This window comes from Pieris napi, chromosome 3 (assembly GCF_905475465.1).
Source record: "Pieris napi chromosome 3, ilPieNapi1.2, whole genome shotgun sequence".
In the NCBI taxonomy this organism is placed as follows: Eukaryota; Metazoa; Arthropoda; class Insecta; order Lepidoptera; family Pieridae; genus Pieris; species Pieris napi.
In genome coordinates this window covers 8,179,179-8,204,695 of record NC_062236.1, presented here as the reverse complement: position 1 = coordinate 8,204,695, position 25,517 = coordinate 8,179,179, and the positions used below count along the sequence as shown (strand labels likewise).

General features: G+C 34.0%; 1 protein-coding gene across 4 annotated transcripts in view; it reads right to left on the bottom strand.

The window, feature by feature from the left end:
- Positions 1-25,517, bottom strand: part of LOC125063786 (protein Skeletor, isoforms B/C) — a 45,046-nt gene that overhangs the window by 2,783 nt on the left and 16,746 nt on the right. For 3 of the 4 annotated variants that reach the window (XM_047670427.1, XM_047670426.1, XM_047670425.1), the window contains exons 3-13: positions 21,764-21,948; positions 20,416-20,578; positions 17,111-17,238; positions 16,697-16,834; positions 5,890-5,989; positions 5,006-5,190; positions 2,531-2,725; positions 1,810-1,944; positions 791-947; positions 482-675; positions 142-369 (exon numbers count right to left, since the gene is read on the bottom strand). In XM_047670427.1, the coding sequence (XP_047526383.1) occupies positions 142-369; positions 482-675; positions 791-947; positions 1,810-1,944; positions 2,531-2,725; positions 5,006-5,190; positions 5,890-5,989; positions 16,697-16,834; positions 17,111-17,238; positions 20,416-20,578; positions 21,764-21,948 (1,808 nt within the window). Of the gene's footprint in view, positions 1-141; positions 370-481; positions 676-790; positions 948-1,809; positions 1,945-2,530; positions 2,726-5,005; positions 5,191-5,889; positions 5,990-10,851; positions 12,638-16,696; positions 16,835-17,110; positions 17,239-20,415; positions 20,579-21,763; positions 21,949-25,517 lie in introns of those variants that run through there. The other variant, XM_047670428.1, reaches the window with a different exon arrangement.

Sequence of the window (25,517 nt, the reverse complement as noted above, 5' to 3'; positions counted from 1 at the left end):
GAAAGGAAATCAATTCAATATGAGACCAGAATGGTTTAGAGAACTGATAATTTGATAAACATGATATAGTATAAAAGTGTTAGAGTCCACAGTGAAATAGAAATTAGATAAATGTGTGACACCATTGTAATGTAATGGTACCTGATAGTATACAGTATCCGGAGTATTCTTGTCTGGAATCCAAGTGACTACACCCGGATTTCCTTCTTCACAAACAAGTGTTAGAGACCTCTGGTAAGCCCCGAAACTGGGATACTCATCGGCACTTGGTCCTTCTGAATCCGGGGTCCAGTTGCAAAGCCGACCCACGCCGGTGGGTATTAGATCACCGCTGCGCGTGCGGCGTACTCCCGCATATATTTCAACGCCCTACATAAGATAAATTATATTAATTGACCTATTCGTAGTTATTTAATTACCGAAATAATTATTAAAATCTTTAAGGTGAGAGGTGCAATAATAAAATAAAAAAATCTCTTACCTTCTTCTCCTCATCGTTCTTGTGGAAATACCCTCCAACAGGGTCATTGGAGATGTAAAATGGATGAAAACGCGCAGGCTCCGCTGAGTTAGAACCACCCTCCACAACAAAAGTATACTTTTTGCCTCGCACAAGGGTCAGTTCTGGTATCAGTAGGCCGTTTATGTACCACGATATACCCCATCCGACATGGCCTAGAATGTAATTCGTTTTAGAAATAAATAAGGGCAATATGTACTTAAATTTAATGTATTTTTCAATGCACATTTTTGATAGAATATTATCGTAATAAAACTTGAGTTAACATACCCGTAATAGCGGAGTACCCCTGTTTGCCACCTGTAGGTCCCATTTGAGCGTAGAAAACACCATCTGGTGGTTCATAGCATTCTATTCCGGGGATCTCCCAGGGGACAGATTTGGCGACTGGCGCGGGAGGAGGAACTGGATTTGGCTTGATGACAGCCTAAACAAATCATTCCATGGTTATTGAGTCCTAGTTTAATACAATCTACTTATATTTTTTCTGTAGGGATGTAAAAATGATGTGTATGCATTCTTTCTTTGCTAAAGCATGAATTAACTATCTAAGCGATACTAAATTAAATAATTTTACTCAACAATCGCCATCTTCATATAAACAAGATTCAGTACCGTAAAACTTTAATTATAAAAGTGTTTTTAAATAATTGTGGTGCCTTAAACAATGTTTGTACAAAGGCTTATCGGGTAAACATTTGAGTTTTCATACGGGTTGTTCGAATTTGTATTAAGCTTATAAGGACAGACTAATTTCCAAATGAAATATTTAACATTTAAATCGAAACCGAGAACATTTTATATAAGGGTAAGATAAACATATGAATACATTTACTTTTTTTGTGTTGAAAGTAAACAAATTTAAACTGAATTTGTTTAACTACACTTTCAAGATAATTATATACACATACTTGGAACATCTTCTATATAGGCATTTATTTAAAAACTATTTAATTGCAGTTTCCAAAAAATCAAAATAAATAACTTTGAAGTTGTTATAAATGCGTACAGTAAAAAATATTTATATTTAATTACTGAATAGTTAATAAATATTTATTAACTATTCACCAACTATTTTTTTTTTATAGGACAGGGGGTAAACGGGCAGGAGGCTCACCTGATGTTAAGTGATACCGCCGCCCATGGACACTCTCAATGCCAGAGGGCTCGCGAGTGCGTTGCCGGCCTTTCAAGAATTGGTACGCTCTTTGGTACCAAAATTGGTACCAACTAAAACTATTCAGTAATAAATATTTATTAACTATTCAGTTAATAAGGAGAGAACAGACCTGCGAGCTACTTTCCCGGCTTGGCTCCTGGGGTCTAGTGGTGGGTGAAGCAAGCTGGGGTGACCCATCTTCTTCTTCTTCCGGCATGGGACAGTTCCATAAGGGAGCTCGACCGAACTCCAAAAACTTGTCTCCCTGTAATGCACACATTGTAGGAAATTTTTTCAGAACTAATTTGATCCTGCTATAATATGAATAATCTCTTTGTTTCATCTTTAACTGCAAAATATTACCGTATTCTTCTATGTAAAATTCTCGTGTCACAATGTTCGTTCCCATACTCCTCCGAAACGGCTCTACCGATTCTTATGGATTTTTTATACACATTCAGTAAATCTGAGAATCGGCTACTATCTATCTTTCGAACCCCGAAATGTTAAGGGTGGTTCACAACAATTTTTTTATTTTTCAGACAATTTTTTTTTGTTTTTATTCTTTATGATACAGCATACAAATATACATACAATCCCTAATTTTCACCTCTCTATACAACCCCAATTTTTATTTATAGTAGATAGTTATTTTTACTGAACTCACAAAATGTTTCCTAGAAATAATATCTTAGCAAAACAACGTTTGCCGAGTCAGCAAGTTACTCTATAAAAATTCCAAAATGTATAGCGTATTAACGTATAACTTTCTTCATAATGAAGAAATGTATTCCATAATTCGATTTGTACCAACTTATATGACAATGTATAATGATCTAAAATTAACAAACCTTAGTAAAGTATTGATGGTAGGAAACCTGGCCCTGCGAGTTGATTGGTCCTATAGCCCAGATAATCGGTTGCGAGGCGTTTGTATATATAGGCAAGTCTAGTTTATCGGAAGCCCGAAGAGGTCGCTGGTACGTCACTATCGAGTACCCGTTGACTAGTGCCGCATTCAGAAGACGGATGGAGCCTGTGTTTGGCTATTAAAATACGATGAAATTCATATTAATCTATGTATATAATAGTATACACCAGTGTTGGCCTGGTGGTATCAACGTGCGACTCTCATCCCTTCGGTCGTAGGTTCGATCCCCAGCTGTGCACCAATGGATTTTCTGTCTGTCATTTAACAGTCGCCTGTTCAGTGAAGGGAAACATTGTGAGGAAACCAGCATGCCTTAGTCGATGGTGTGTGTCAGGCATAGAAGATTGATCACCAACTTGCTTATTAGAAATGATCACGGAAATACAGAAATCTGGGGTCCAGACCTAAAAGGTTGTAGCGCCATTGGTATATGTAATAAGAATGTTCATCAGGCCTGTCATCAGAACATGGCCACGGCGGTTAAAGAGTTATCAAAGCTTAGGGTCCATATTCTAATTAATTTAAGACACAATCTCACCTTGATCTCTGTCAAGACAAATTCAATCAGAAAAAAATATTGACAGCATCTGTAACTAGTCACCAATATATCTGACAAAAAATAATAGTAAACTTGAGTTTAAATAAAAAACGTGTGTGTACTTATGTACACGCGTTAGAAAATATACTTCTTTGGTGTAAGAAGATAAAAAACTTTTCAAAAATTTTATTCTACGTTTGTAGAAAAAACGCCACTAACAATAGAAAAAACTAAAATGTTGACTATATCTAACTTCAATGTGTCTTTTTTTGTGACGGTGTGCGCGCGCATCTTAAAAATTAACACTCATAATTTTTCCCTAACGCGCCAAAATAACTTCAAAAAATTAATGACAAAGTTTCGGTCAACCTTTCAAACGATACGCCTGATTAATTTGACCCATAACTTTTGACATGGAGACATTAATTTTCCTTATCAAACCAACTTAGGTATATTGAGAAACCGTCACGTGCCATTAGCGAGGTCTCGAGCGCACATGATCCAATATCAATATAATATTATGGTTTAATTCAATCGAGGCAAGAGCCGAGATTACTATCGACTGGTAATATTTAGCTGCGAGGTACACCTTAACTTAATTTGACAGCCATCGCTATTGAATTACTCCACAAAATTATAAGCCCTATATGTAACGTCTTAAGGCAGTCCTTGGTATGATGTTATAAGTAAAATTATGTTTATTGTTGCGTCACAGGGTATAAAGTTATGTATGAACTACGTCGTAGCTCATAATGTCGCAATTCCACGAATATGTTCGGAAGTAAACCGCATGAACTGAATATTGTTTAAGATTAGGTGAAGTATTCGTAAGTCGTTTTAATTAAATTAAACTTAGTTTGTAGATATTTTCGTAACCCGTATTAAAGTTCACACTTCATCCTTCTTAGGAAATTCATTCACGATCTCCGCCATTAAGTTGTGGAATACGCTGCCCGACTCCGTACGATTGGCTATTTAAAACTCTTCTGTATAATCATTTCTTAACCTTATCCTATCCTGATCAATCGTGACTTGTATAAATCTTATGTTTCCTTTTACATCACTATTTGCTGTCCGTGTATTTGTAAGATTAGCTTTTAAGTTTTTAGTCTGTTGTTAATTTTTTTTTTGTATTACTTTAGATTAAGGTACTATGTATATATTTTTTTTTTTATATAACATTTGTTTCTGCACTTCTCGCACGCATCATGTTTCTTTTTTTTTTAGTTTTTCTCTTTAACTAGGGTTGCCTGGAAGAGATCGCTTATTAGCGATAAGGCCGCCCGTTGCATCCCTTATAATTTTTTTGTATTGTGTTTCATTCTTTGTTTTTTGCAAAGAAGTGTAAATAAATAAATTAATAAATAAAGTTGACTTTGGTTTAAATAGCTACAACATTTCTCTGTTTCGTTTTACTAAGGGTCTGTTTCACAATGTATGGATAAAGTACCAAATAGCTATGCAACACATAAATTATTTGGAAGATAAATTGTGCTTGTCACTTCATCGGACTCATAGCTAATGATGGACTTTATGTGACGAATAGCGCTATCTGACAGTCGTGAAACGCAACAAAAGTGTTTATCCTACCAATAAGTAATAAAAAGCTAATTTGGAACTAATGTAGAACTTATCCGTGTAATCTTACTTTAAATTAATTCTTTAAACTGCTGTGTTGAAGATAGGAACAATATGGAATATAATTCTGATGTACCCTCTTAATTAGGGAAAATTCTAAATGCTTTGTTATAAATTTTACCTTGAAACAAACAACGCCTGTTTCGCCACGAGTCGACCCTATGACAACTTCAAGATCTTGATTTTTTGTCAGCCCTATTTAATAATGATCTAGCTTACTTCGAAAACTTCATCTGGACAAGATCCGTGTCTACCAGCGCATTGGCTCTTGGATTCGAGGAAGTAGTCATCAGCATAGCCCTTAAGCGTTTCCTTGTCGATCCAGGTCACGCCAATATCGCCGCCAATCATTTGGGACTTTTCTGGATGGCCCGAAATACCGAACGACATGTATTCACCGTCCTCTGAAATTAATTATAAATTTTTGTTTCGTAATTAAATTAGAGAATCTATTGGTAAAAAAAATTGTTTCAGACAACTTTCTTTCGGGCAATTAGCTCAACACGTCGTTACCAAGCAAATATATTTTTCCACAGAATCGGTTCCAGCACTTCGAAAACAACGCACTGTATTAACTAAGTGCGCCACGAACTACAAAAAATGCATTGTATATGTTAACGTAAAATTGTAAACACCGTTAGATTGTAATCTATCTCGCGAGATTATAAACTGTCGAAAGATTGTGAACCTCAGCGTATTGCTTACAATTTAACGTATTATTATTCGGTAGATTGTACTACACTAACTTAGTTATCATTCAAACTTCTTTGGTCAATTACAGAATAATTTTACTTCCCAACAATTTCATATAACTACCGAATAATAATACCTTAAATTGTAAGCAGTTCGTTGAGGTTCACAATCTTTCGACAGTTTACAATCCCGCGAGATATATTACAATCTAACGGTGTTTACAATTTTACGGTGACATATATACTATGCAATAGTCACATGTCTGTGTCTAATTTATTTGTCAGTTCAAAAGAGAGACTTTTAACCCAAAATCTCCGAGTTATACCTGTGCGTTTCCAATTAACCTACGGAGAGCGTACTACGCCATAAAGAAATGTTATGTTTAGATTTTTATTCTTCTTATTCTTTACCTAGTTTAGCGACGAGTTGTATGACGACACTGTCCCCAGCGACCGCCCACCTCACTTCGAATGCCAGGTCATCATATAATACTTCGCAGTTCAGCTTTGACTAAAAACAAACATTTATTTATTTATTTATTTATTTATTTATTTATTTATTTATTTATTTATTTATTTATTTATTTATTTATTTATTTATTTATTCCTTATTTCCTATTTTTACAGTAACTTAATACTAATATAATAGAAAACTAACTTAAAACATAATATCACCATAACAAGTAGAAACTTAAAAACCTAAACAGTTCTATAACTAATTATAAATAATGAAATTCTTGTGAATTCAGCCAGTGTGCAACTAAATATATCCGTCTCACAAGCAATAGTGTTTAGGGTGCGCAGAACACGCGTAAATGGTGCTTCTCTAATAGTACGAGATCCGACCGCGTGATTTATACGTTCATATGTTTGATTAATAAAATATAATTTTTATCGATATTTATAACTAAACCAATGCAGATCCGCAAAGGTGGCCATCCAAATTTGGCCGCAATTAATTTTAATTAAAATGTAATTAATTATTTATTTTTGAACAATTACGTTCACTTGTAATTGTTAAAAAATATATTTCATTAGAAAGAAATATACCTGAGATACCGAGAAAGTTCAAGGTGCCATCCCTCACTTGGCCGCAACCTAATGTCAGCCAGGTGTAAACAGGTATAATTTCGTTAAATATATACGTTCATAATGTATTATCATGTTATACATACCAAATTGAAGATTAATTCTTTCCCGACATGATGAGATATAGGTGCCTATGCAAAAATGCCCGCAAATAGTGACTGCCAACGATTAAAGATAAATAAAAGCGAGAGAAACTTAAGATAAACACCCCATGTCGAATAAAGATAGAGCATCCCAGCTGCTTGTCGTTTTTATGCTACTGCGCATGCGTCCATAGATAAGGTGCTCAACTAGTAGCTCGCGTATTTGCTTGGAGTTTAAAATACTCCAAAAATTGAGCAGTAAAAATAATATGTCATAATAATTAATCTACCAAACTAGTGTTTTCAATATTTTTTTAATTATATTCAACTAAAACAATATTTTTTAACTGTGAAACGTCATTTTAAATATAAAATTTATCTTTTAAATAAATTTTGTTTTATTACAATTTTTAACAATATTAAGTTTCGTTTATTTTCGGTCTTCATAAAAAATGTCATAAAAATTACTATCCAAACCAGTGTTTTTAATTTTAGTAGCATAAAAACGACAAGCAGCTGGGATGCTCTATCTTTATTCGACATGGGGTGTTTATCTTAAGTTTCTCTCGCTTTTATTTATCTTTAATCGTTGGCAGTCACTATTTGCGGGCATTTTTGCATAGGCACCTATATCTCATCATGTAGGGAAAGAATTAATCTTCAATTTGGTATGTATAACATGATAATACATTATGAACGTATATATTTAACGAAATTATACCTGTTTACACCTGGCTGACATTAGGTTGCGGCCAAGTGAGGGATGGCACCTTGAACTTTCTCGGTATCTCAGGTATATTTCTTTCTAATGAAATATATTTTTTAACAATTACAAGTGAACGTAATTGTTCAAAAATAAATAATTAATTACATTTTAATTAAAATTAATTGCGGCCAAATTTGGATGGCCACCTTTGCGGATCTGCATTGGTTTAGTTATAAATATCGATAAAAATTATATTTTATTAATCAAACATATGAACGTATAAATCACGCGGTCGGATCTTAGACTATAAGTAAGTTCGTCCGCGCCCGAGGCACTGCCAGCAATTGCGACCGCTTACCCCGCCGAGTGTGGTTATTTGGCACACGCAGCCCCAGTCTTTCCAATATTTCCGCATTATATATTTTACCTCTAAGGATCTTAAAAAAATATAGCGTGATAGTAAGGTCCCTCCTTACCTCTAACTTGTTGTATCCAACCATGCCCAAGACAAACAAAGTTGGATACATTAATGGGTAAAATGGGTACACTCCATACAACCTCATGTATATGTATCTCATAAATTTATTTTGGATGCGCTCCACCATTAGAGAATTTTGTTTTTCTTGTGGGGCCCAAATCATAGAATTATATTCCAAGTGGCTCCTAACAAGTGCATTATACAATGCCATCCTTTGGCCATACGCAAAATAAACCCTAAATTCCTATAAGCTTTTTTACAAATTATTTTTATGTTATCCCGAAAATTTAATTCCACGTTTAAATGAACCCCTAGGTCTTTTACTTCGGCTACTCTTGGAATTGGCTGTTTGTAAACATGTAGATTATGGATTGGATTCAACCATTTTTTATTCATTATAGCCAAAACGAAGAAAATCCTATTAAAATTTGAAAATAGTAAAAAACATACAAGCAAATCGATTACAATAAAATTAATTGATTAATGTTAATGTGTTTAGGACATTTATGGCAGACGGTATACCTCAGCCTTAATTTACTAATGAAATCTTCAATCAATGCTATTATAATTAATGAATACTACAGACAATAGTAAAAGTATTTTTCGATAACACGTGCTATTCTTATTAAATCTAATTTTAGGATAGAAAGAAGCATTTGTTATTTAATATGAAATTACGTAAGCGGTCTCGACATTTCGCTTTATTACTGAACTGTCAATAAGTCTACGAAGTGGTCTAAATAGATATACGTAGACACGTAACCTGGTTATGTGTTACAAAGGCGGCCAATTTGCCTCGGGCCGGCGGAACCTCAATTTGAGGTAATAACTATCTGGCGACAGGTTTTCTAGTTCACGCCGTTGCCATAGTGACGACTCGGTTCGTACGTCTACCGACTGCTCCAACATTCCATCATTAATTTGTGGTTGATAATTAATAAAAAGTCAATATAGGTTTTTTAAAGTACTTATAAACATGTCCCGTTTTTTGGTGACTTCGGTATTTTATCTGTGTATGATGTTTGTGGTTTGTGTAATTTTGATATACTAAAAACGTGTAGAAAAAAAAAAGACATAACTAACCCGTTACATGAAACTAATATGCACGTTATGCACAACATTTGTGAATTACAAAACTATAGTTAGCTACTGAATATACGTAGTTAATAGAATTTTAAGAAAAATCCATAAATAATAATAAACTAAATAAAATAAGGTTTATTTGAAATAAAATACCGGTAATAAGTTAATTAAATTCTCTATGTTTTGTCACTATTTACCCAAGCGTTTTTCAGTTATATAATATGCACAACAGCTATGGTAAAAACCTCAAAGTAATGCTTTAAAGAGTTTTTAATTTTATTTAAAATTTTGCTAATACAAAAATCAACATGTTAAGGCGTTACATTACTTTATCAGTAGGCGAATTCAAAAACGGATAAACCCTTAATTAACTGTATAGTAATAATAATATTAATAATTTTTAACTCATAAAAAACTCTCACTATATGTATGTGTACATAACAGTATGATTTTTAATGTATAGGATATGAATGCACACGATCACCGAAATAATGTCCTCGGTTGAAAAAAAATGCAAATCATAATATAATTTAAGAATGCAAATTTGATTTTTAGTATGAGACATAGATATTGGTTCGTTTTATGGCGTAAAGTTATTCATGAGGGTGATTCGGGTCACTTTGGGTCACCGGGTCTCCGCAATGCGTACAGAACCTATAACTCAGTCCTTTATTACGTTTCTCATTTTTTCCACTTCTTAGTAAAGAAATTGATGGACCTCTGAATTAATGTAAAGATCCCATATACAAACAATTCTTCATAATATTTAAGATACAGTGATTTAAAAAAGCCTTGATAATTTCAAACTAATCACATAACATTAATCTAGAGAAGTGTTGGATGAGTGGCTTCAGCGTAATACTCTCATCACTGATCGTAGGTTTGAACCCCGGCTGTGCACCAATGGAATGTCTATGTGCACATTTAACACTCGCTCATACGGTAAAGGAAAACATCGTGAGGAAACCGGCATGTCTCAAATTCAAAAATTGATGTGTCAGATCATCTATGTTACAAAAATCATTAAAGAAACGACTGCAATGTGCGTCCAAGATCAGGAAATTAAAACAATTGACTCAATAATGTGTTAATCTTATGGCACTATAAACATAGAACCCTAATGAGTTCATCTTACAAGGAAATACAATTTAGACGTAGTTCTTAAATGAAGATTAAAATAGCTTATTAGCTATTGTGTGACCCATGTGTTTTCGAAATAATTATTGATACAAATCTAGTTACGCAATAATAAAAAGAGAAAGATAAATAAAAAGTATGAATAAATCCAATTCAGTTTTTCTAGAAAGCGCTATTCGAAAGCCGGGAATAATAAAACTACAGTCGTTGCCAATTCGCTTTAGAGTTATACATTATATAGATTTCCTATTGTGTGCGACCGCTGCCCTACATGCTCACTTATTTATTCTTTAGCCTACACTATGACAATGTAGATAATTGTTTCGCAAATGAAGTGTTTTGTATGCATCGTATATTTCATAGTTATTATTTCTGTTAGGATTTGTGTGAGTTTTGACTTGTAAGTAGTTCTTTAGTTAACACATAAGCTATTTATTAATATATTTTTTATTACGCACTTTTACGTTTGTAAGCGAATGTCGCTTAAAGTTAATAGTTCATCATCATTCATTAATCAAACTATATTTATAAAAACATTACTTTTACCTGGTCGCTATCATAATAATCAGAAACCCGATTAAAATAATGTTTGTTGGAAAAATTAAAAACATATCCTTAAATTATGCTAACAACCCATCACGGCTTGCTTAAATTTAAACTATCTAAAACTTCTTTCTTAAACTCGAAAAATACGTTTCATAATATTTTTCAAAGAGAAGTTTCTTTATAATTCTTGGAAACAATTTATCGTGTTTTCATGAAGCATTAAATGTAATGGATAGAAATGAAACGCGAAGTGCGCGCCAAGCTTTATTGCTATGAGTATTTATCGTTTATTATATAAATTTACAAACTATAATATAAAATGTAGAAAAATAGTAACAACTTATAGTTATTTGATATCACAAAGAGTACAGTTGTCTTTAGATTCACAAACCACAAACGCATACCTGATTTTCTATGTAACACGACATTTAAGTCATTTGTATGTTTCAAGACTAAAAAATATAACTAGCGGAGATAAATGATATTAGCCGCTTTATGTCAAAATTATAAAATCGTACAACATGAATTGGACCCAATGGTCTCACGTATATCTCACGTAGTAGTAGTAGTAGATCAATCACAACAGGATTTCAGAGCAATGTACACCAAAAATCAATAATGTTAGCTATAGGAGAAAACATGAACATCTGATGAAGTGAACATCTCTATAATTTATGACTTAATAGAGCAATCACTGCGGCTTACAAACTCACTAGACCTCACACGGCTATAATCATAATAATTAACATCAGAATATAATGTTATCTACATGTAAACCGTGCAGCATTAAATGCCTATATAGTATAGGCAAGATTATTTCGAGTTATTGTATTATTCCAAAATAATGATATAGCGGAGCAAGTTTGGAAGAATAATTTTAAAGCCAAATAAAAATAAGACTAACTTATTTTATGCTTAATGTCATGTTACATAAGGCTTCGTTTTGCGAATAAGTCTTGTAGAAGTATTAAGTTCTTCAACACGATATAACCTTTCACTGAATCAAAAATCTAAATATTTTCGTAGGAATATAAAAAAATAATCCCCACATAAGAGCATCTGTACTCAACTTCAAAATAGCCTTTTTACGAAGGCACTTGAAAGTTTTACGACTATCCTAAAATAATATTTCATATGATACAACTATTATATCACTCTTTACTGGCAGTGCAATGTATGCGGTAAATGTTTTTCATAACATGTGAAATCTACGTGATACCGTAATAATTATGTATGAAACTCTATCGAAAGTGTACGCACATTACAATTTCAAGGATAAGGAGGCAAGACTATCACGATCTTTAATCAATTAGTGACGCTGACAAGTAGATTTATACATGGAACCTCATTGCATAGGTGAACGCATCGCTAGTGTCGGATGGGACGGGACGAGCGAGGTCAGTTGGTGAGAGGAGAAGGGCGGTTAGGCAACGACAGCCGGTGGGGTTACAGAGACCTCCCAAACGGGTCAAGGTCAAATCTGTAGTCCTGACCAGCACTGATAGGCACCCCTTGATACTGTTGGGTAAGCCGAGCCTGCTCCACATTGCCATCTTGTACATAAAGCGGACTATGAGGGGCACTTCGTAAATCAAAATCTCTTTGTTGTCGCAATAACTCGAAGTACTGAGCCTGAAGAGCCCTGCGTCTCTGTTCGTTCAAATACTGCTCAGTTAATAACTCTTGCGTTGCGGGATACAGCAAAGTGAATGTCTGAGGCTCAATTTCAACATCGTACTTTTGTGTATCTTCTTGGTGTGAGCTTGGGTCAGAATGAGAAGGTTTCTGGATTTCAACTGGTTGTTCAGTGGAATCAGTTTGCTCTTTATTCTCTATAGGTTTCTTGGGGTCTGGTTTAATTACATATTGATCAGCACGACGTTGTAGATGTGAGGGTGCGGGGGAATGGTCTAAAAGAGGAAGTGCAGCACCAGGCCGGGAGGGACGGTAGGTCGTGGCTTCGAGGCGGGCTATGGGCCGAGTTCCACGTGCCTTGGTCTCGCGGGGGGTACTCGCCGACAGCTGCTTGTTGCGGCTCTGCAACAGGAAAGTCCGCTCAAGACAGGATACATGGATGAGATGAGGAAAGGAGGTGATAGATGGGTATTAGTTGCTAAGCGACCGGTTTAACCGGACTAATGAGCTAGAGGCAAATGAGGTTCTATGTTATCGGTTTAAAACTTATTTTATAATTTAGAAGTTAGTCAAAAAACAACTGCGCTGTGTTTATTTGAATCCTATATTGTGCGTCTCGAACTGAATAAATAAAGTAAATACAATAAAGCTAAAACAACACGCGGTTACAAAACATTTGCTTACAAAATCTCGAGGAATTGATTAAAGAGGCTGTTTAACGCTCTCGAGTGTCGAGTGGCGGTGCGAGGTGTCGGCGGTCGCAAAACTAATTGGAGATGTTTATTCGATTACCTCACAAAATTTGCTTCGATATTGAGAAATATTCATGTTTCGCAAATATAAATATAAAGGTTAAATAGAAACTATTCAAAGCTGAGTTGTCTAATAGTACCGACGCGAGAGAATGAATTACACAAATGAACCCGTTGGCCTTAATCTATCGTTCAATTAATATACCACTTCTATTGATGCAAAAACTGCTCAACATTCAATAAAAAGTTATAACCTTTTGTTTGCGGTTTTGTAAGCATTCTCGGTCGTCCTCGGTATAAAAGAAGTCTTACAATATCCCAATTTAAATGCTACGTTTCTTAACATAAGATAGGTGCCGAAACTCCATATAACTTGTACCCTTGATAACAGCATCAACTCTGGACAGATTATAAATCTACAAAGAACGTAGGTTAACATATCGAAAGCAAAATCTCAAACAACAGATTATAAATACATAAAGGATGTCGTACTGCTTGATAGAAGACCTTTTTATCTAGACAAGACATGATCTATATTCTAGATTCACTCAGTTGACGAGTGCTACGTAACGTTATGGTAACGACAAACATCTCATAAGACCCGTGAAACTCGTTAAACGAAAACACGTTGCACTTTTCTCAGCGAAATTTTACGAAATCCTTTGATATTCATAGAAAAATCGCGTATGGTTCACATTTTAAAGATATCAATCCTGTTCTATTATTTTAGCACTTAGCACTTTTTCATATAAATCTGTTATGTTAATATATCTTCGTGTCTATCTTGTGATGCATAGTTCGATTTTTTGTGAATAATATAGTGGTAACAAGTCATAAAATTGTGGCTACCCCATCCTCCACTAAGAGGTTATGGAAATTTATACAATTACATAACTATATCACCTTACATAAGTGATCATAAAAAAACTCTAAAGTAAAAAATCTGAATCTTAAATTACGTTATCTGTTAATCTAAATAAAAAGTTTATCTATGAAAGTATGAACAAATACTTATAATGCAAAAATATTTTTTTTTTTTTTCATTTTCAACCTTTATATACAACCACCCGCATCATGCAAACGATCAGATAAACAGACGTACATTATTAAAAATACGTAGGGCATTGATGCTATCAATATCTGACGCGCTCGAGGATGTCCATGCAACAGTTTTTTTTTACATATTTAATAATCTATAGCCGCTTCCCCCACCGATGTAAAGGTATATATCATTTAACATTTTTTTCTTCTTATCATCTAAGCTTTGCATCCCAATAGGTCTCTATGACGCTCGAGTAAATCCCCATTTAGCATAGTGGGCTCCCCTACCATAAATGCAAAACCTATTGAATACCATTTTTGACACAATTCGCGTTTGATGTTGTTAGAGTTCATAGTATCGTCAGTGTTGTTACGTAATGTGGAACTTGCTCCATATTGTATGAAGACAATTGCAACGAAGCAATTTGCCCAGGGAGTGGGAGAGGGGGTGGATGTAAAGTTTTTATGTCAGGAACATTTGGCCTCCGCGCCTTTATTATAGTAAAGCCGAGCAAACACGAGCAATTCTAAACAAACATTTAACTAAGACTTAATTGAAAAGTTTAGTTGTTGGAACTTTTATTTAAAGAAACTAATACTAAGTTGGGAAATTGCTTTGCAAAATCTCATAGTATTTTCCCAAAGCTTAATTGAGATTTGTTTTCGTTTAATCATTTGCTAGAATTAAAATAGTAAAAAACGTTGACACATTGTTTCATATTGTTGTTAGGAGTAATATTAATTTATTAGGAAGCAATTCCAAGGATTTTAACGTGCATAGTCGAGGCGTAATTAAAGATTATATTTTTTACTAAACACTTTTAACTGTAGTTCTATCTGGTTCAAATAACCGATAGAGACGACAATATATGCTATATCTCTTCTAACAAGAAGAGTTAAAACTCCCGTGTGTCGGATGTGCCCGTAAAGCTGTTAGTCCTACGCCTATTCTGGCGTTACATAAGAATTATATATTATAATTGTGTTAATTTATATACATATACTATCACATAGATGGTAAAACATATTCGTATCGTTCTATATTTCTATACTTTAAAATATCAGTTATGGTAAAGTAAGCCTCCTCGTTTATATAAGGCCTAACGTCGAGATGATTGGAGCAGCTCCAAGCGGTCCGGCCGCTTCGACGCTGTTCATTTCGTGTTTCGAGTACACTCCTCACCACTTCAAATAAGTCCTAATTAGAGCATTCAACACTAGACACGACAGTTTTAGGACGGACTTACAAAAAATATATATATACTCTGTCACAAGTAGCAATTTAAGACTTAGGATATCCAAAAGAACGATACTTGTACGTGTACTTAAGAATAATCACATTTCTACCGTCTAGATAAAGCCAGCTCCTTCTAGAGGTGACCGCTGTCAAATGATGGATACATTGCATATATAAACTATATAATACCCACAATTTCGTTAAAATGTTTACTATTAATATTAAACTAGCTATGTTGTATTCCTATTACTAAAAGCGTTTGCTACGAGGCCAAAGACGCCCTTAGCCATATCCTAACTAAATCCAATTTCACGGCTGGCTCCACGCCCAACTTGACGTTAGCATGTAACTGTCAAGACCATGGTTACAAATTTAATACAAAAAATAAGCATTTTTTGCAAAAACATCAAGACTCATTTAGTATAAAATAAAGACTATTTGGCGTTAAAAAATTTCCTTAAAACCCTTTTGGGAATTTTTGACGTGACAACGTCTTATAATTCGTTGGAGCCGGCTGCACGCACGAAAAAACATGACGCATGCGGCGTTACCTCGCTCTGAGGCGTTCCATTTAAAATTGACATAATTGTATTTATGCGTACAAATAAATGTAACTTGATCAATTCAATTGTGATGTCCATTTACCTCCTTCTCTATATCCATACAAAATACCTATCAAACAAATAATATTTTTTTTTTTTTTGAAAAATGCAACCATCCAATCAATATTTTTTTATGTCGTTGTCACGTTCAACTATCGTCAGTAAACCGACTTTACAGACAACCGATTTTTTTATCACAATATTTATCGCCATACCATAATAATAGACATTAAACGGCCTACAGTATGAATATTCCAATCATCACAGTACAACATGCGTGAGTTTAAAATTTGCGCATTATTTGACGATTTACATAATGTTATCACATACGCTAATAATGCGCCAAATACGAGACCAAAAACATATTAAACTCAATTAATTTTTAGACACTAATACGATGGTAAATAATAAATGGCGTCTATAAAAGCAACCGCGTCGAAGCTTGCAACGCATTAATTTGCCAATATAGTATTGTTTGTGGCGAATTAATCTATCGTGTTCGATTGCCGAGACGTAATGTATGTGTATACCCTTGGCCCACTTCTGTTTATTAATTATTAGTTATGTTAGCCTGTACGACATGAAAAAGCTTAGTATCAACCGTACAAATATATTCTTAGGGTTTTTAATCAAATATTTTTCAGTCACCCTGCGCGGTGTACGGAAATTTTTAAATGCCTTTGAGATTTTCAGTACAATCAGTTCCAAGTAAGCTAATTAATAAATTAAATAGTCTTGTTCTAATCCAACTGTTCGATTACTATCAGAGTTGTCTCTTTGCTTTAGATGTATGGTGATATTTTAGTTAGTAAGATGATGTTGTACTAACCTGTGGTGATACGCCCAGCATCTTGAGGCTAGGCGGGACGTTGGAAAGGACGGCACGCGGCAAGGTCACGTGGGCAAAGTTGACAGTAAAAGCCTCGCACCAGATTGCAAAGTGTCCTATGTCAAATACAGTCAGCTCCTGCGGAATTACAAAAATCTAAATAGTCACGCACATTTATTTACGATTGAAGAACATATAGTGGTTTTGTTATGATATTAAAACCAGGCGTTACGCGATCATCCCAGCATCGTCAACTCTAAATAAAACATATTTTATATCATCCACTTCTACATATATTGGATATCCAAACGGGTTAACATGTTTTAAAAAACTACCTCAATTCCAATTTCATATGAATAACGTTTAAAACATATTTTTAATTAATAGATATAGTTACGTAAATACAGCACATACCCCTGGTAACGTTAACACAATGGTCTTCTTGTCATATTTTCTAAGTGGCGTCTCTTTTCCATTTTCGTCTGGAATTCGAATTCCCTCGGGAGATGGCTTGTCGCCACGTCCTACCCAGAACTTTGCATCTGTAGGCAATTTATTCATTTATTAATAATATCAATATCTAAACAAACTTGAGACCATTTTCATCCCTAATAAAGGTATTTTTACTTATTTCATTCCTTTTTGTGCTACGTTTACACTTGACATATATACACTTTTACTTTGGAAGCTTTACGAATAACGTTATCATTTAATGCACAGCCATATTCATTATAGATCATTGAAATGAATAGCATTGATATCGGAATTGTTTCAATCCCAACATCAGGACGGGATGAAATTCAATATGAAGCCGCGATAAGACCTCTCCCCCTGCCCCCTATCAGGGTACACCCCGATATCCGGATAATGTACATTACCCGGTCACACATAGGATTCCTTTTATTGCATCGATTCGTGTATCAAATGATAATTTGCTCTATCCGGTTTGATCGGGGATTTAAGATCATTGCGTTCGTTTCAGTTGAAACAAAATGATATTTGTTTTTTTTATATACATTCATAAAAGCATCTATAATACAACAATTACCAAATTGGTGCTAGTTGTCTGGTGCGAAAGTAAGTGGGCATTGAAAAGTATGATTCACTAATTTATTTTATTATTATTAATTACTTAAGATGTCATGTGAAACATGGTTGCAGCTCCTTACAAACACTGTGTAAAACAAAAAACTTGGCGATTAAAAAGAGTGATGGAGAGAGTTTATTGCCAGTTCTTCTCGTCTGTTGTACGCCCTTGATTTGAGAACTGGCATTAAATGTAAAATTAGAAGCATTTTATATATATTTATTTTTTGACGTTCATAAGTGTCCATTTTTTTACCTAGATGAAAAAATTATTTTGTTTTTTTTTAAATACCTACTCTACCTATAGCACAGATTTACGTCAGTCCTTCAGGAAAAACTTTTATTTTGCAATCACGAAATCGATAGAAACATATATGTCGTGAACTAAGTTTCCTGATTTTTTATTAAGGTAATTTGTTTGAAAATAAGAAATTAATTCTATAATCGATATTCAGCAAATCGTCAGTTATGAACGGAGATTACCGCTTGCAATAATTTGTTCAACAAAAAGAACTGTCAACTATACGAATTTTATAATAAGTGATATTTAATAACTTTTAGTTAAAACTTATGTAATTATTTTAATTATATTTTAAGCGTCAATGATTTCGTAATAATGTTCTTCATACTCTTGTATACGTTAGTGTCAAATGCACATATGGCGCCCTTTATTGATATTTACGTAACTCGATGTGTTTATTTATTTACAACATCTGTATGCAAATTCAGATTTATAATTAATTGTTATTTACTCAACATTATCATATTACAATAATTATTATTGACAATATACGTTATGTGCGAAACCATCTATGGAAGTGTTAATAATACATTTAGTATAATTAACAATTATACACAGAATAAAAACCAGTGGTGCTACAACATTTCAAACTCTGGGTCTTAGATTTCTGTATCGTGATTATTTATTTATTTCTAATGGGCAAGAAGATCAGTATACTGTGAAAGACACACGCCATTGACTGTTTTGAGTCTGGCATGCCGGTTTCCTCATGATGTCTTCCTTAACCGTACCCACGAGTGTTAAATGCGCACATAGACAGAAAGTCCATTGGTGCACAGCCGGGGTTCGAACCTACGACCTCAGGGATGCGAGTCGCACGCTGAGCAGAAAAATATCCAAATTATATCCTTTCGTTTGTAGTAATTATTAGCATCTATAACGTAAGTAGTCACAAATATGGATGTAAAAAAAACAAATGAACGGTGTTATTATAACGTAACTTTTTTTATTACAAACCATGTTGCCTCAAAAAGCATTTGATATTTATGTCTTCTAGAACCTTTATTTGCTCTTAAATAATTTGTTCTTTAACTGGTAAAAACGTAAAATATTGACTACCATAGCTGAAAAGCACTCGAAACGTATAAAAATATAAATATGTATATCCTATGTTCAACTATTAGTTACGAGGCATATAATTTTAATTATACGTTTGGTGTTGTATAATCGTACTTAGAACAAAATGTGACAGCAGTATGTACAAAACAAACAAACAACATTACTTTGACTTGATAGATTTGTATTACACAATGAGGTCATCTAATGAAAATACATTCGTTTTTATCGCCTCAATATCCCTAGTTTTTGTCCCCGCCAACATTCCTTTACACCTTTTAAATCCAATTTATTTTTTATTGTTGAAGGGATAAAGGAGCTGGGACTCGCTTAATAGCTAGTTGTGATGAACATACCAACACGTATAGTCTGCAGTAACAAAATCCTTTATTTTAGTTGGAAACATTTAAAAATGCACATGTATGCTTGTGGTATCGCAAAACCTATTAGGATCGGCATTTATTATTGTAGCAGCTACTAAATAGTTAGTTCTTCGTTAATGTACACACATTACTTTGTGTAATTATATTTAGATGATTACAATCACACAATTTTTTTACAAAGGTCTTTCCTCTCTTTATATTTATTATAAAACAGTAACCATATTAAAATTAGGCGTCTTTAAATGATCACAGTAATAATATAAATTCAGTGCGGCAGCTCTCTCAGTCGAAGTCACTCCTGTGATTGCTTCCGGAACAAGTCCGTAGCTCACTAGTAACGTAGCCACGTAGCACACGTCTACAAATGCTTGTACTGTTTAGTTACGCTATGTTCCTTAGAAAACATTGACATGTTTCAAGTTAAGGTCGTAGTTGTGAGATTTCCAACTACTTTAAATTGCGACATATTTAAAGAAAACACTTTTTTACCGGAGTTGGTATCGATACCAACTCCGGGGAAATAAATACAGATAATACAACTTTTTCTACAGCTTATACTTTTTGACATTCAACACCTTTTGTTTTGAGTAAATTTATGATTATACATATAACACAATCCGGTAAAAAAGTGTTTTCTTTAAATATGTAAAGGTTATGTCAATAAAAGACAATATTATATTACGACAATATGTTGACGAATCTATAGGTCGTAGTAAAAATTATGTAGTAAAAGGTACAATAATAAACAAAACACTGTTTTTAAATATAATAATAACCCGTTGCAAATCATTTTAAGATTTTCATAAGTCATCGCTTGCATACCATTTCAGCTATAAGCTGCGTAAGATGATATTTAATTCGATAAATAAATGTAAGTTAAAAACTCGACTTACCAGGCGCCTCGCCATCATAAGAGAAATTAGGAATGAGTAGGGTCTGCGCATCCACCACAACTATGGGGTCCGATGACACCCCATGTACTCCGCGTAGTGCCCCAACCTTCGCCGGCTTGGGGTACTCCAAACTCTTAGGTATCTCCACCGAACCAAAGTTCACCTGTAAACAAAAAAAAATATTATTTACTCACTATGTGCGTGTATTGTATTAGACTTATTACTTGGAGGTGATATTGGCCCATTGTAAAATCAAAATTGGAATATGGATAAAACAAATGAATCAAATATGGATAAAACAGCAGAAAAGAAAAAAAAATATGTAAAGAACATTTTGTAAAAAAACAAAGAATAAAGAAGGTATTCCTTTCTTAAAATATTGTAATGTCAAGTTTCCCAGACTCGGTGCTATCTATAGGTATGTCGTTTGTTTGTCGGTGCAAGTTTATAGGACTACAAACACAGCCGGCTATTGTTAATTAAGTAAGCGTTTACATAAACTGCATCTTGTCCAACTCCACGATAGTTTCGTCTATTTATCTTAGCAAATTTACGTTTCTCCTGAGACTACCGTATGTATACATAGTGCATTTACATTTCCATAGATAGCTAGTTTTAACATGGCATTTACTAGATTACACAAGGAGTTTTTGTTTTTATTTACATCTAGGTTTCTATTTGGATTAAAAGTAAAGTGAGGTAAGGGAACGTTCAAGTATTACGTCACGCAATTTTTGGAGATTATTGACCCCCCTCCCCCCGTGTAACGCGCTGTAATGTTTTTCTGTACCCAAGTACAGTACTGTAACCAAGTATAGTAAAACGTTTCGTGACCACCTAGTGACTCTTTATACCTAAGAATTACCATTTTGTGGTGCAAAGCACTGGAAAGTCGAAAATAATATTAACAATAACGCATAATTCAATCCCCGCCCCGCATCGTAACGTTTTACAAAAAGCCCCCCCCCCCCTCCCCTCCAAAATTCGTTACGTAATACTTAAACGCTCCCTAAGTAAGTATTTAAAAGCAGCCTACTGCGTCTTGCCAGAGTTCCTAGGTTCGGTTGTAGGCATAACACTACCAGGGACTTTCTGGGAAAGTACGCATTTAACAGTTTCTCGTACGGAAAGGATCGTGAGAATTGCCGAATTCCTTAGACCCAAAAAGTTGACGTCATGTGTCAGGCACAGTAGGTTGATTACCTATTGTATATAAAAAAAAAACAAATAATCAAGAAATAGACACAGAAATTTGAGAGACCTATAAAGTTGTTGTTGGTGTTTTTTTAATGCCAGTATAATATTGAAACAAGACTTCCCAAAGAATACAAAAAACTTTTCTACTCACGGAATAGTCATCGCACCAAACTGAAAACCAGGCGTAGTCCTTAAGGGTGGAACCATCCGGCAATGATAACGTAATACTCTCTCCTCGGTACTTTCGTAGAGGACCAGCTCCACCACGCTCGTCGCGTAATCTCACAGCGCCTCGTGCGCTTGGCGTCTTGCTTGTCCCAACATAGAAATACGCCGCTGTAAAAATACACTCATAAGAATAGGAAAATCACTATTTTACATTAGTATGTATGTGTCAGTCTGGTTGGTTCGTGAATACCTAATGCTTCATAGTAATTTTAGCTTTCTCACCTTAGTACGTGACTTATTCGCGCAAATATTAGATCCATATTTTTACAAACTAAGCTACTATGGTTTGATATTTGAATGGACTACGATTTGATATACTCTCTATACGGTTAAGTAGAAGTATCAAGTAACCATAACCAGCATATTTATGAGACACGCATACATTGTACATATTTTATATTAAAAATAATAAAGTTCACATTGTCTGCATTTTCTCGGTAGCGCTCCAAAATCATCGTTCATTACTCATGCATTCAAAAAGTAAAACATATACGCGAAACAAAACAACAAAAACCATCATCATGTGAATATATCATAAATATATATACATTAATACATGGGATCCATCGCTCAAAGCATTCACGCAGTTACCGCAATGTTATTGTTAAAGATAAAAGATATCTTTGTTAAATCAACATATACTGTCGTGTTTATTGAATAGGATTGTTTAAAATCAACCGGTATTGTTCCCATACAAACTGTATTATATACAAATAAACGTTTTATCAGCGGCCCGATTGTTTCACGCATTTCTCGACCAAACCCCTATATCCCAAAGGCTCTGACGTGACGTCATTTTAATTCGCCTCATGGAGAGGGAATTTTAAAGGCAAATTCAGCGGAACAGTTTCTATTCTGTGAGATGTAAAGTGGATAGATTAGTTTGCTGGCTCCGAGCTGACACTTCACGTTTCGCCTCACTGCCATCCCCGGAAACTTTAAATTCCTCGCACAACCCCCGGATCATAGAGAACTTTGTTTTAAATTTAACTTTTGACTTTCGAATCCCGTTTGCCGAAAATAAGCTATTTCAATAAAAAAGGAAATAATTGCAAAGATTTTCTAAATTTATACCTTTCATGACTACGTAGCACTGGACACTTAACTCCGTTATATTAATGTGCGAAGTGCACAATATAATAAATTAGTTGCAAGTATTAATATGAAACTATAGTGTCTTGGTGTTACGCTTTAATAATGAAACTAAGATTTTTGTCACAGAAAAAGACAAATTGGAAGGTCCTTGTGGCTACTGTCATATATTAATATGAACACATAGATTTTCTACCAAATCTGTGTAAATACAGGGCCTCAAAATAAAATTATATCATTTCATACAATTTACGTTTTAAACAAAAGAAATCAGTTTTTGTGAACTGTAACTAAGCGGTGTCTATTTTAATTCAACTAAGGCCATATTGTTAATATTGCGTATTTTTTAGTCAACAAATAAAATATTTATTACCAAATAAACTAAATTTTTACTAAACATATTTCATATTTACAATCAAGTATACATTATTTACAATTTTCTTAACCTACAAAGTAATAATAAAAATTATTAAAAAGAAAATCAAAACAAATTTAAAAAGTTTGGTCCCTGTGGCAGTGTACCTTTAACGCTGGCAGCATTTATATATTCATATTTGCAAAATATATCAATAAGCGATGTAACATTATGGTAGGAATCAATTCACCCTTATAATCACTAATATCTCCTGTATACGCTGCTAATATTTGAAGTACAGGCTAGCACTTAGTCGCCGAAGAATGAAAAATAATGCTAAAATACGTTTACGCGGACATCGGCAAGGCGGCCAAGAGGCTATTGGATTTTTCCTAACCTTTTTATGAGGCCCTCAAGTTTATAACCACTTGAGAATCAAAGAGGTACCTCCCGAGGCGGAGAGGAATCAAGAGTAACGGTAAATAAATCGAATCTGAACGACGTTTCATTGTGAACTCTTTTATTCGAGCACTTCGAGCAATCAAGTAATCATATTACTCCACTCATTAAAATCCATTCTCCGAGTACTGTCATGAAAGCGAATCTTATACTTAAATGATTTTTTGATTTAAGTCTGTATATTTTTCATTACTAGATATATAATTTCGATGTCGTTTTTATGTAAAACTTATTAGAAGGCATATTTGATACAACATATATTTAAACGTGAGAGCAGTGTTGGCCTAGTTGCTTCGGCGTGCGACTCTCATACCTGAGGTCGTAGGTTCGATCGACGGCTGTGCACCAAAGGACTTTCTTTCTATGTGCGCATTTAAAATTTGCTCGAACGGTGAAGGAAACTGACATGTCTTAGACCCAAAAGTCGACGGCGTGTGTCAGGCACTGGAGGCTGATCACCTACTTGCCTATTAGATTTAAAAATGATCATGAAACAGATTCAGAAATCTGAGGCCAAGGCCTAAAGAGGTTGTAGCGCCACTGATTTATTTTATTTTATATTTAAATGTATGTCTAATGTGCTTTAATTAAATAGTGAATGTGTAGGTATCACTATTACACGTACATTTAATCAAATGAAAAGATAATAAATTGACCACAGATAACATTACGTTAATTAAAGCAACTTGAGGAAAATTTCTTTCAAATTATGTGTTATATTTAAGATAACTAGAAATCTTTCTTCGTCTGTTTGTTTGTATGTTCTACTTCTTCATTCTGTGTACATAAATACAAAGAACTTGTAATCGCACGAAGTTAATTCATTTGAAAAATTCTTCGCTCAAAAACTTTTTTAATTTGCTCGCATTGTTAACTGTTCAAAATTCCGCCCTTTAAATTTTTCATTACCTGCTTACAAATGTAATTTCTTGTTTTTATAAGGTATTTATGACAAATAGACAATGTAAATTAATATGGTAATATTATCTGGGCAGAACCTAGCAACACCATGTTCAGCTGTCATTGTCACTCTCACTGTCAGTCTCACAGACAGATTATATAAAGTTAAATATTTTTAAAATGAAACACGTAATCGGTGAAACCTGTATTTTCCTTTTTTTTTAATGACAAATGACGGTTCTGCTGTTATAATATTATTTAAGTGGTTGCAATATGAAATATTTCAACATTGCGCAATTACTTAACCTATACGAAAAATGTAAATATATTTTTACATTAAATTTAACAAAATGTCGTTGCTCCAATTAGTACAAGAGCTACTCACTGTAAAGGTCAAATCATTTTACCCACCTCCTCGCCCCTGGCCTCTCCTGTGACGTAATTTCTATAAGTAATTCATGGATAAACGATTCGGGTAATTAGCAATTTACAATCAGAACTATAACTTCTTCAGAACTAATGCTCTGTTCTTTTCTTAATTATAAGAGTCAATTTACGATATATAATTAGAGATATTTGAAATGACTTTTTATAGTTTCTAATGGATCCCAGAAATATATTTTCTCAGATTGAAACCGATAGTTTAGAAGTATATAATTAAAATAAATTACTATGAATACCACGGAAATGATTGGATCGTTAAACCATAATAGTAAATAATTTGAAGAGTTTCTAATCGGTTTAATCAAAAATTTAATTACTGTGAAAGTGTAACCATTTTACGGTCAAACGGGCGAACGATATAAGAAAAAGTAAATTTTTTGTGTTTCAACATTGAAAATACATTTAATAAAATTAAGAAGGTACATTT